This window comes from Dermacentor albipictus, unplaced genomic scaffold, assembly GCF_038994185.2.
Source record: "Dermacentor albipictus isolate Rhodes 1998 colony unplaced genomic scaffold, USDA_Dalb.pri_finalv2 scaffold_13, whole genome shotgun sequence".
Lineage (NCBI taxonomy): Eukaryota > Metazoa > Arthropoda > Arachnida > Ixodida > Ixodidae > Dermacentor > Dermacentor albipictus.
The window spans coordinates 15,827,741-15,840,424 of NW_027225567.1; the positions used below are offsets into that span (position 1 = coordinate 15,827,741).

Here is a 12,684-nt window from a genome sequence, read left to right on the forward strand (position 1 = left end):
GTAACATGAAATTGTTGTTAGCTGCAAATCTGGTTACATTTTGATTCCGCAAAAGGTGAATTGCAATGACCGGAAACGTAAGGTTATTATGAGGCAACTTGTGGAATTAGACGAGCACGTTAAACTGGAACAAATTATTAACAGGCGAGATACTGTACACGCGGAATAGCACAGAGGGATTGGATTGCATGGAGATAGAAGTGATAGTGCGTATTGACTAATTTTGGATATGTGTAATTGATAAGTGAAGTGACCAGCGTATGTGTTGCCCCCATGAAACAATACCGTAATTAATGTGACTATGAATAAAAGCAAAATACAACCGTGCGAACACTTCGCTTTTGTGAGTATTTATGCTATGGAATTCTTCTGTTGCGCGAACATTTATTTATTTTGAAGTATAGAGACATAGTGCCTGAATGTTCGTTCATGTGTTTATTAGTCCAGTTTTGTGATTGTTGACAACTTTCTAACGATCACTATCACATAAGAGAAGAGGAGTAGCCGGCGCCACACATAGGCACCAACCTCTCATTAAATAGGTGCAATAAAAAAGCAGTTTCCCTCCCCCCCCCCCAATGTCACATGGTTGAGATAGGGCAGTAATATTTGATAGCGAGATAGAGCGAGTCAATGGGTGTTCGAAAATTGAAAAGAACGCTGACCAGGGAGTTGCGCGACTTTGCGCACCTGCAGATTACAGACTGCGACAAGTTGAATCATGCCACAGCTGCAATGATGGCTAGACAAGTCATTAAAGTCACAAAAAATTTGGTTCGAAACACGCGTCTGCGCCTTTTCCAATTAGTTGCTCGTAGTAAAACAAACAAATTGAAATAATGGTAACAATGGCAACGCAGCGATGGAAGTGCTGTCGGCCCGCCACCGGGCCCTGGGTTCGCTCATCTCCACCGGCGGTTGGACAACAGGGCTGTTGACCATGACGGGACTCGCGTGGCTCTTTCGGGACTGGATGCTCTTCCAGGGGGTCATCACGATCGCTGCGCTCGGCAGTGTTGTCAACTGGTTGTAAGTACACTCAAGGCGAACATGCACATAGTGGTGGTTCCATTACGTCCTTTGAATCTAATTGGATACACCAAAGCAGGGATAAAGCGTATCAAGGTTCTATTCCCATTGTTCTCTTTCTCGTGCTTCGTCAGTAGACACACTGGCACTCTTCCCCGCAGATCATCAGGAGGGGCTGGTTGTGAGCGTTGAATGAAAAGACAGCAATAGAATCGGGCGAAAAAAATTGCTGCATTGTAGCGACCCAATATTCGGGTGGGGGGAAAAAATACATCCGCAGCTTGCACTAGTGGTGCAAGGCTGGAATCAACAGTGGAGCTTGTGATCACCTAGCTTTTACGTGGCTTGGCTAAGTTGTTTCCAGGTTTTGCGAGGTTATGCTAGGTTTTGCCAAGTTGTTGTCTCGGCGGGCTTTACGCTGGAAGTTTTCGAGCAGTCGCAGGCCGAGATCGATTTCTCGACGACGTTGAGCGTTCAGGCGCCGACTCTCGCATTCCCTGGACTGAAACTCGGTATCCTCGACTCGGCGTCGCCTCCAGTCGCAGCTTCGGCGCGGTGTTCCGGATCAGCTTTGCGGCAACGCATCGCTTATCGCTTGCCAGTACGGCGCTCTTCCTGGTAAGTCACTTCTTCTTCGGGCATCCGGACTTTCGTCGGTCTTCCCATGGCAGCAGCACGTACGCACGGAGTAGATGAGCTTGTTGCGACTGGGGGTTCGAAGACGTGGGATCCTCTTTCCTCATGCAGGAGTGAGTGAATGTGAGGCTGGGTCCGATATTCAGGACGTTATACAAACACGTATATATTTACATATGTACAAGATAATGCAAAGTAAAACAGAAAAGTTGATGAAGAAGTGGTAGTCCCCAATCACTCCCACCGTCCGTAGCTGCTTTTTTGCCTTGCATGATCATTGTTTAGTCACTTCCCCCAATCCGGTGTCAGGAGGCCGATGACATAAAGCCCCACCAATTCGGTGTCAGGAGACCGATGACACCAGGTCCCACCAATCCGGAGGTAGGTTGCCTTTTTCGCTGACTCCAATCGTATACTCTGACAGGTGATGGCCGGATCATCGCACTGACCGCGTCTCCGGCTTGGACACGCCAGTTTGTTCTGCTGACAGGTGACAGCCGTATCATTCCTAATTGCTCAAACCTCTCCTGAACGAGGTATTCCCGCGCTGGTCACAATTCATCGGTGTGGCGAACAATTTTGACGACGCTGTCGGCCCGTTCCCAATAATCATGCGAGTCGTGACCCAGGGTTGTCGCGGAGTGAACGGCCGATCGCAACAGCCGGTCCGCTGCCAGGAAGAGGGCTCGTAAGGGGGCAGCTCATCAGTGTCCCTTAAAGAAGCCTTGGCCGCTCCGCAGGCTCAGCTCCGACTCGAAGTCCCGGGCTCGCCGGGAAGATCACGGCCAAGGGCCATCTTGGATGGAGGGTTGGCTGCAGGTCGTAGGCTCGGAACCGGCATTTTAGTGACCAAGTCCGCACAGCGCCCGAGTAGCGACAAAGCAAGGCATAACCCCCTCCGAGATATGCCAGGTAATCCTCCCTCTCCCTTAATTAATCTCGAGGTCAGAAGCAGCGAGTGCCAGAAAGGCAGCCATAGAGGAGCACTGCTCAAACGAACCTAAACAAATTAATTAGTAAATTAAATTTCAGACCCTAAACAAAGCTTAAATGGTAGTGTGACTAACGTTTTGGTCAATTTCGTTTCTATCGTGTCTCAAAGAAAGCGCAACTCACGCAGCTCTGAAGCAATTACCGACCAGTGGCAATATTACCTGTTATTTCGAAAGGTCTGGAAAAAGTTATTTGTAACAGAGTGACAACGTTTTGGTAATAGGTTTTCGATTATAACGTCTCAGCAATACGGTTTTCGAAAGCAGGTGTCAACCAAACTGGCTCTACTGTCGCAAAAAGAGTACATACTTAAAGGGACCCTGAAACGATTTTAACGATTTTCTACAAACGTACTGAATTGTTAGAGTAGGTCATTCTGATCATTAATTGACACATCTAAGTGCTCCGCCTAAAGCGTGTAATTTATTATAAGGTTTTAAAAATGCACATCACTCCCGATCGCAGCACACTGCTCGGCGGAATTTTAAGCCGCCCAAATCACCCATATGACGTCAGTGGGGCGAGCTATCGGAATGGCTGACCAGGGCGCGTGATCGATAATTTTTAAAACTTTATGCTAAACAAATGATGTTCGTAATAGTTGGAATGTTAGTTAACTTGTTTTTATAAAAATAACGTAACATAAAGAGAATGCACAAGAACAATTTTTCCATACACTTAAACACTTCCGACACACAGCAAGTGTCGTCTGCTTGTGTTACAACGTGCTCCGTCTTTGACGAGAGCTCAACTGTCAGTGTCGGTTTGTCTTTTCGCGAGCGCTATGATTCGACTTTGTTGCGTTGTGGACGGCAAACGTAGCGACTGGCAATATGTCAAGCTGCGACATCGTGTCCCTCTGCAAGCCAGTAGGCGAGCGGACTGGCTGCAGCGCATCGGACTGCCGCTATCCAATCGTTGCCAGGATTTGTGCGATTGCGGCCGTCACTTTACACTGGAAGATTACTAACGCAATAGCGTTTCGCGAGTCCGGTATTAGAGAGTTTTAGCCCAGCGGGTTTACGGCCAGCGGAGCGGAGCGGGCGAGCGGAGACGCGACTGCGCATGCGCACCACGCTGAGGCGGCCAGCGGTTTTACGGAGCAGCGTTTACGCCCGCTGGAAAGCACTCCCCAGCGGAGGGTATACGCAGCGCGCGAGCGTGCGTAAGGGCGCGCGGGCGTGTATGGGAAATGCAAGACGGCAGCCGCGAACATGAACGCCGGCAGTTCTGCATCGAAGACGGCGACTGCCGCGCTGACCCGTACATTAGTACTCAGTACATTATTAACAAATAATGCACTGAGAACATGTAACATATCTTTATTCAACATTTCTTGCGCAATAAAATCAAGCGTAATTCAATTTCATTTCTCAGTAACTCCTATTCGAACCACTAGGTGGGGCAGCAGAGCGCCCCGCTCTTTACCCCGCTCGAGCGGGTGATCCGCTGGGCTAAAATTCTTTTCTCGCGAGCCGCTCCGCTGGCGCAACGGTGGAGACCGCTCCGCTCCGCTGGCCGTAAACCCGCTGGGCTAAAACTCTCTATTAGGGTAAACGCAAGCGCAAGGGCACAGGGCCTGGCTGTGTCCGCTTGCGTGTCGTTTCAGGGGATGAATAGATGTGCGAATGTGAATGGTCTGCACGGTGCAGCCACCTGGTGGCATAGAGCTCAACCACCCACAGTGGCAGTAACAAAATGTATTCTTCTTTGCTGCTGGTGTAAATTTTTCGCAGGAGTGTAATCATTAACACGTTGTTTTTGTAAATGTTTAAAATGTTTTACACTTGGTTAGAGCAATATTAGCTCTTTCTTTGGCTGGTTAAGCTCTGCGCCAACGGGTGGCTGGACCGTGGAGACCGATCAGGCAGCTCACGTACGTCTACGCTAAAGTTCCTTCATCAGCTTTAGCTTATGCCTCCACCGTGAAATCTTCAGGTAGTGTGTGATTACCGGAATACCAGACACGTTCGGCGCTACGACAGAATGCTCGCAACGCACGCTGCTTCGATAGCTCTCGCTTGGGGTCGACGACCAAGCGGCTAGCGGAGAGGTTTCTCGCGGGCTCCAAAACAACCGGAAGTGGACGATGTGACGTCGCATCATGACGCGGAACCAGTAAAGGTGGAGCTTAGCCCCGATCGCTCGGCGAACGAGTTGAGGAGGAAAAGCATGGCTAGGGAGAAGGGTAGCATGTAATCGCTTGTAGCTCCATTAATACGTAACGCTTCACATAAATTGTGGTGCGAATGTTCTACTTAAGCTGTACCCTACGCGTCTACAAAATTTGTCCGAACCGTTTCAGGGGCCCTTTAATGGATTTGAAGAAAGGAAGTTAACCCTTGGAATATTTGTAGATTTTTCGAAGACATTCGACAGGATTAATCACACCATTTTATTATGCAAATTAGCACATTATGGGTTTCGTGGAATACCTTTCGAATTACTAAAATCATATCTCGAACAAAGAAAACAGTGCTTCGCTATTTCAGGTGAATATTCATCTTTGCTTCCTGTGAAGGCTGGGGTTCCGCAGGGCAGTGTACTGGGACCGATCTTATTCAATCTTTATATTAATGATTTAATAAGCATTAGCGATCAAGCATATTTTGTTATCTATGCAGATGATACCAGCATTTTCTTTCAGTCCAAGGATATTAAGGAACTCGCAAGCTTAGCAAATACTACCCTTGATAGATTGCTTCAATGAAGCACAATAAATTCCTTAAAAATAAACGCAGCGAAAACCAAATGTATTTTATTTGCGCCGGTGCAAAAGCAAATGAATCTTTGCTTGGATATCTATTTTGACAATTCTGAAATCGAGCTTGCGAAACAGGTTAAAACACTAGGAGTCGTTTTTACCGAAAATTTAACTTGGGACGTTCATGTTGACCTTGTAGCTTAAGGGTTGGGGAGGGCATGTGGAATGATTTGCAGATTGCGACAGGTGATTCCACCGAAACTCAAGCTTCTATATAATGCCTTATTCCTCCCGCATATAAACTACTGGAACCTTGTTTGGGGGACAACATCTCGAACAAACATTCACAAATTAATTGTAATACAGAAAAAAGTTATTCGCCATATCGCAAATGCCCCATACGATTCCCATACGCGAGATTTGTTTCAGTCACTTAATGTCCTTTCTGTCAGGCATGCATACATATTTAACGTGTTCTTAAAATACAAGAGCAGCTTAAAACACACAAATGAGCATTTTCTTCGAATGAGCTACCTCAAAAAATCCTTGCAGCTGCCGTACAGCATAAAGCAAAGAGAAACATGGGATTTGCCATTTTCCCGAACCAATAATGGTTTTACCAGGTTACAATATCGTGTACCATTCCTGCTAAATAGCCTTGAAAAGAGGCATATAGACCCGAGGACCATCACTAGAAAACAATGGAAAGAATTTTTAATGGCAAACGACGGTCTTCAACTTTAAAAAAAGGAAAAAAAAGGAAAAAGGGGAAAGGGAAAAAATGTAATGTAAACGTTTTCTCTTATTTTGCAGGTCACTAGTTTTCGTATTACCTTTGTATGATTCTTTTATTGTCTGTACGACCTGAGTGAAAATGGTCTAAATTGGACCAGAAATGGGTTTTTTTTTCCTTTTCCTGTATATGTTTTCAGACGTGTTGGCCTGTACGTGGGATGCTATTGTATGCGAATACATTTGTCTTGCTTTTTTCTGTGAGATGCAACACATATATGTAAACATTATGTATTTACAATGAGTGTAAAACCTTCGCGCTGCCAGTCAAACAGGGACAGAGGCCTCGACAAGCTGCTTGTAGCAGCTCTTTTGCTCTTGTCCCAGCATTCTTTTTGTCATACGCGGAAGAATTCTGAATAAAGACTTTGATTTTGATTTTTGATTTTGAAACGATAAACAATTGGAGGTCGTTTAGAACCGAACTGACAAAAAAAAACTATATTCCTTATCGAGGCATAAACTCCTAACAAACGATATAGCTCATGAGTCGGCTACTTTCAGTCATCTTTGTCCCTCCCCATCGAAACGACCCCAAGACCGCTGTCAGTTTGGTCACTGTACGGCGAGGTTAAAACTCGAAGAACTGCGGTCCTTCCCCGGGAACGTGTCTCGCGTCTCCAACTCCGCCCTGCTAAACTGAAGATTCCACGTAGCGCGTGATTCACAAGTCGCCAAAGTGAAAGAAAAAGGCGACGTTTAGTACCATGGGATTCGTCACAACGATGAAACGGTCAAAGGGATCGGTGCCGTGTGCCGTGTTGCTCGTTCGGTCAGTGCCATCTGCCAGTACCAGCGTCTCTAAAGCGAAACGTACTGGCTCTGCTGACCACTTTTCTCTAAACTAAATTAATTCATAGAGAGGTATTTAAAAACTAAAAAAAAACACACTCTATCTCCGCGAAAAAAAAACATTTGAAGAAAATTGCTTTGCTAATGCGAAATTTTAAAAATGAAAAGTAATCAGTTTTTAATAACTACCAAAAATAATGCCTCGGGTACCAGCGCCTTCTTTGCACTGTTAGGGCTACTGAAACAAGCCTCGTCCCCGCAAACAGCGCCTTTCGGAATCACCGCTATCGCTTCTTCACTCTCTATCCTTGGCAATGCCAGAGAGTCACTTAAGTGCTGAGGCATGAGGAAGGTATCCAGCCCTACAATGACCCTCATAGGGTTGCTGGAACAAGCCTCGTCCCCGCAAGGAGGGCTCTTCGGGATGGCCGCTGGCTCGGTTTCGGCGTACAACTGCATTGCGCAGTCACCGATGCAGGAGCCCTGAGCGATTTTCTCTCCGTTCTGCTGCGTCGGGTCTTCTCTTGGCCCGGCCGCTACCGTATCTGGGTCTATCCTAGATGATTCCGAAAAGTCGCCCAAGTGCTCGGATACGAGGAAGCTCTCCAGCGCCTCCTTAACGTTCTCATGGCTACTGGAACAAGCATCGTTATCGCAAGGGACGCCCTCCGGAATGGCACTTCTCTGTAGACCAGCAACGGCCTCGCTCTCGAGGCGCTCCGCCTCTGAGGACTTGGCCACCTCGCACTTTTCGTGCTCATCGTTTACTGGCGCAACCTCCGTCTCTTCGAAAGGAGAAATTTTGCCCTCGTCATTCGAGCTTTCCCTCACACGCTCAGCAGGAATACCAAAATGTCGGAATAACGTACTCTTGGCTTTATCGCGATTCCGGAAGTTTCCGTTGAAAAGACGAGCCAAGCAACAAGAAACATTACAGGGGAGTACTTCCAACAACCCTACCGACCAACTGTCACGGTCCAGCTGCAACTCTGCGCAAACCTTCTAGAAAAATTCAAGAAAACTTTCTATGTTTTTGCCATCCTCGAATACGTGCTGCCCAGACCGTGCCTGCACCGCCCTTAGATACCAGAGTTCCCTGTCCATTTCCTCCATCGGCATTCTGTGCTGTCGCGTTAGCTCATGCTTTTCCCTTTCGCGTTCTTCCTGCTCTCGCTTTCTCTGGTCCTCTTCCTTTTTGCGTTCGCGTTCGTGTTCCCTCTATCCCTGAATATCACCCCAAACCTCCACGATCTCTTCGTCATCTCTGGCGCTTGCCTTTATCGCATCGACGACCTCCGCCTTCTTTAGCTGCTCATCAATCGCGAATTCCCCCCAATCAATCGCGAATTCCCCGCATGGCCCGTTTAGGTCCATTCTGCAGAACTTCCTCCAATCCATGGCTACCTATCTTTTTCAAACAAGTTTCTCAAAGAATGAAGTGTTCATGCAAAATATATCTTTCAACAAGGCTTCTAACAGCCTTGTTAGCAGGAAGAACCACGTTAAGCCTGGCAACTTTCAAGGAGAAAAGGTCGTGGACTCATCAAGTCGAAGCGCTGCCCAGACTATCTCACCGCTGCCATCCAGTGTTGCGACTCGGGGTTCGAAGAAGTGGGATCCTCTTTCCTCGTGGAGGAGTGAGTGAACGTGAGGCTGGGTCCGATATTCAGCACGTTAGGCAAACACGTATATATTTACAAATGTACAACAAAATTCAAAGTAAAACAGAAAAGTTGATGATGAAGTGGTAGTCCCCGATCACTCCTGCCGTCCGTAGCTGCAAAGCCAGTCGTTGTGGTGCGAACCTCTCTTGTCCTTTTTCTTTTGTGACTGGTTTTTTTCCTTCAACTATCTACCAACTGGCCCGGATTTCGACCCTTCTGCAAAACCAGTCGCTGTGGTTTGAACCTCTCTTCTGGTCCCTTGTGTTTTATGACTATTTTTTTTTCCTTCAGCTATGTACGATGTGGCCCGGATTTCAACCCTACTGCAAAACCAGTCGCTGTGGTGTGAACCTGCATTACCGCGTCAGGAAGAGTGCGAACGACCCAAAGCACGTCGATCTACCAGCGTAACGCGACCCATTCCTTACCCTACAGCGGGCGCCCCGCAAAATCATGAGTAGAACAATGGCGACTAATCTGGTGGTGTGGCAGTGGAACTGTAGAGGGATTGCTCGAAAACGGGGCCTTCTCGCGCAGTACACTGCCGCTCAAGATCGTCGACCCGACATCCTCCTACTCCAGGAAACTAACCAAACACCTCATCTTGCAGGCTATACGGCGTATAGCCATAGTTAGACACTGGCCATTCTTATTCGTAAAGATATATTGGCAGATATTGTCCACAGCACGGAACAGAGCCTCACTGTACGCGTCTTTCCAACTAAAATTGTCAAGAGCAAGGCACAGCCCCACTTATTCATCACGAATGTTTACAGCCCACCAAAACAGAAAGTAGACTTCTTCAAGGAGGTTGCGAATCTGCGGCCAACGAAGTATTTTGAACATCTAATAGCAGGCGACTTCAACGCGCCACACACTTCATGGGAATACACAAAAAACTCCTCCAAAGGATCCACCCTACTATACCATATGCAACAGGCCCAGCTAACTCTCCTTAACGAGACCGACTCCCCGACGCGGCACGGAAACTCCTTAGAAAGGGATACCACGCCCGATCTCACCTTCATTAAAGGACGACTGTCAGCGCAATGGGTTAACACGCACGATACTTTAACGAGTGATCACACTGTCATACACATATTTCTGCAAATCAAAGGATTCCCAAAACGCCAGCGCAAGCATCGCCTCACGGATTGGAATGAGTTTCGCAAGACACATGTAGGAGACTTCCAAAACATGCACTTGAAAGATTGGGTAGAGATGGTCAGGCAACGAACCCAGTCACACACGGAGGAAATAATAAAGAAGTGGGATCAACCAATCACGGACAAGCATCTTCTTCATCTCTGGGAGGCACGACATGCCCTTATTAAGAGATGGAAAAGAAGTAAGTTCAATCGAAAACTACGCTCACGCATCAACACGCTCAACGAGCAGATCATCCACTACACTGAACATCTCAATCGTGAGCAGTGGTACGATACGTGCAACAAGCTCAATGACACATTGAATATGAGCTCCACGTGGAATCTCATCCGATCACTCATTGACCCAACCCAGACAAAGACGGAAACGTCCCATAAGATGCGAAAGCTGCTCGAAACATTTGAGCATACCGACGACCTATTCAACGAGCTTATAACGACACACATTGCGGATCCAGCACAACCACAGTATGCCGACTACAAAAGCGCAGTGCCAGAAAATGAGGGTCTCACCGGCCCAATCACATTAGCGGAACTGCAGCGTGCCTTAGCAGAAGCAAAGCCGAATAAAGCGCCAGCACCAGACCAAATTACGACAACACAGCTCCGCAACCTTACAGAAGCCGATCATGCATTCTTACTTCAGCAAATTAACAATGTGTGGGACACGGGCAGCTTGCCAGAAGAGTGGAAGACAGCCAGCATAATTTTCGTTCCGAAGCCTGGCAAGCCCCAAGCCATAGCGAATCTGGGTCCAATATCGCTAAAATCATGCGTGGGTAAGCTAATGGAGCGCATCGTGCTTAACAGACTTCTTAGTCATCTTGAACAATCACAACACCTACCCCATAATTTGATTGGTTACAGACATCACTTATCTACTCAAGACGTTCTGCTACAGCTACACGAAGAAATCACGAAGGAAACAAGCAGCGCTCAACTTAAAGCTATTCTTGCCATAGACCTCAAGAAAGCTTTTGACTATGTTGACCACGCTGCTATGCTGCAAGAGCTCGAAGCTACTGGCTGCGGAACCAAGCTTTATAACTATATTAGGGACTTCTTACGGAGTCGCACGTACACGCTACGAGTAGGCGACATCATCTCACAACAGTATCCCCATCCGCAGAGAGGTATCCCGCAGGGTTCCGTGATCTCGCCCACACTCTTTAATCTTGCCATGTGCGTAGTCCATAGAGCGCTACGAGACATCCCTGACATCAAATATGCGATCTACGCAGATGACATCACCATCTGGATCAGCACGAGTTCGCCAGGGCATATCCAAGAAACTCTCCGACAGGCTATGAACAGGGTGCATGAGTCGGCTCAAACTATTGGCCTTAGATGTGCGCCGGAAAAATCTGAGTTGCTACTGGTCCATCACAAAAGATGGAGACCGCCCACCATACAAATTGTAAACGAAGGCGTGCCGATTTCCCAACCAAAATGTATATATTCTCCATATCCAGAAAGATGGAGGTACCGCTGCGACGGTGCATCACCTGCTCAGGCAAGGAGAACAGGTGCTGCACATGATGCGTAGGGTCTCCAACCGAGCAAATGGAGTTAAGGAGGCAGATATGCTTCAACTAAGAAACGCACTAATTATGTCACGCCTGCGCTATCACCTGCCCTATACCAATCTCTGTCAGCAAGATATCAATCGCCTTGATGCGCTCATCCGGCGGAAGGCGACAAAGCTGGCCATCGGCATTCCGTTCAGTGCCAGCACTAAGCTCCTCCTTGACATCGGTTGCCATAACACGGTGGCGGAACTAATCAGCATTCATCGTCGTCGCCAAGAACTGCGTTTGCAGCGCACGTGTCAAGGCACGCACATCCTCCATAGTATCGGTTATCATCCAGAAGCTGCGCCCCTTCTGAACACGCGCCCACTACCACCGAAACAACGCGAACTCCTAACCATAGCTCCACTGCCAGGTCATATGAATCCAGAACGAGGCAAGGAGAGGCGACGACAGCGAGTTGCCTACTTCAAGTGGTACACGGCAAGACACCCTGACGGCATATACTTCTACGCTGATGCTAGCGTTGGTGCACGGGGCTCCGCTATAGCAGTCGTGAATAACGACCTCCAAACTGTACATACTGAGTTACTCCCAGAGACAGATCCGACCTTAGCGGAACTGACAGCCATCGCAACCGCGATCAAACACATACCCCTTAGTTACTCAGCCTACCCAAGAATCATATTTACCGACTCCATGGCGGCTTGCAGGAAATTGTTGCACAACGATCTCCCGGCCCACATTTCGACATTTATTCAAAAGCACTTTCAGGGTCCTCTGGAAATCATCTGGATACCTGGTCTTGATGGACTGCCGGGAAATGAAAGAGCTAATCAGCTCGCCTGCGAGACTTTGAACCAGGCACCCTGCATTCCGCGACCAGCCCAGACGAAAAGATGGGCTCCCCTGCTCCTGCGGCCATATCAAGAGGCAAGACGCAAGTTCCCCAAGCTCAGCAAAGTGCTCACCCATGAACAGGGTGTACTGATTCGTCAGGCCCAGACAGAAACACTCCCCACACCAGCGCGAATACACCTCCTCCGCGGTCTCTTACCTGAAGATCCCCCACCCTGCCGATATTGTGGAGAACACCCGAACACATCCCATATCCTCTGGTCCTGTGGACCACCCCCACCTCCCTTTCCTGCCCCCACAAATCTTTCCCCTAAACCCCATGCCGGGTGGCTGACAGAAGCAGCCAGCGCCGACGACCAACGGTACCTTGCGGCGTTTATCAGTGCTGCACTGAAGAATGTCGCAAGCGAGGCTCTGGACTGAGGGCCTTTCCACCGTACCAACTAACATGAAAATAAGTTTTTTTCTCTCTCTCTCTTCTTGTCTTTTGTGTTTTGTGTCTGGTTTTTTTCCTTCAATTA

The 12,684-nt window shown here is 48.0% G+C and overlaps 1 protein-coding gene across 2 annotated transcripts in view; it reads left to right on the forward strand.

Annotated features, from left to right (window-relative positions):
• LOC139051616 (organic cation transporter protein-like) overlaps positions 1–12,684 on the forward strand; it is a 151,964-nt gene that overhangs the window by 100,095 nt on the left and 39,185 nt on the right. For both annotated transcript variants that reach the window (XM_070528553.1, XM_070528554.1), the window contains exon 6: positions 861–1,029. In XM_070528553.1, the coding sequence (XP_070384654.1) occupies positions 861–1,029 (169 nt within the window). The remainder of the gene's footprint in view (positions 1–860; positions 1,030–12,684) is intronic.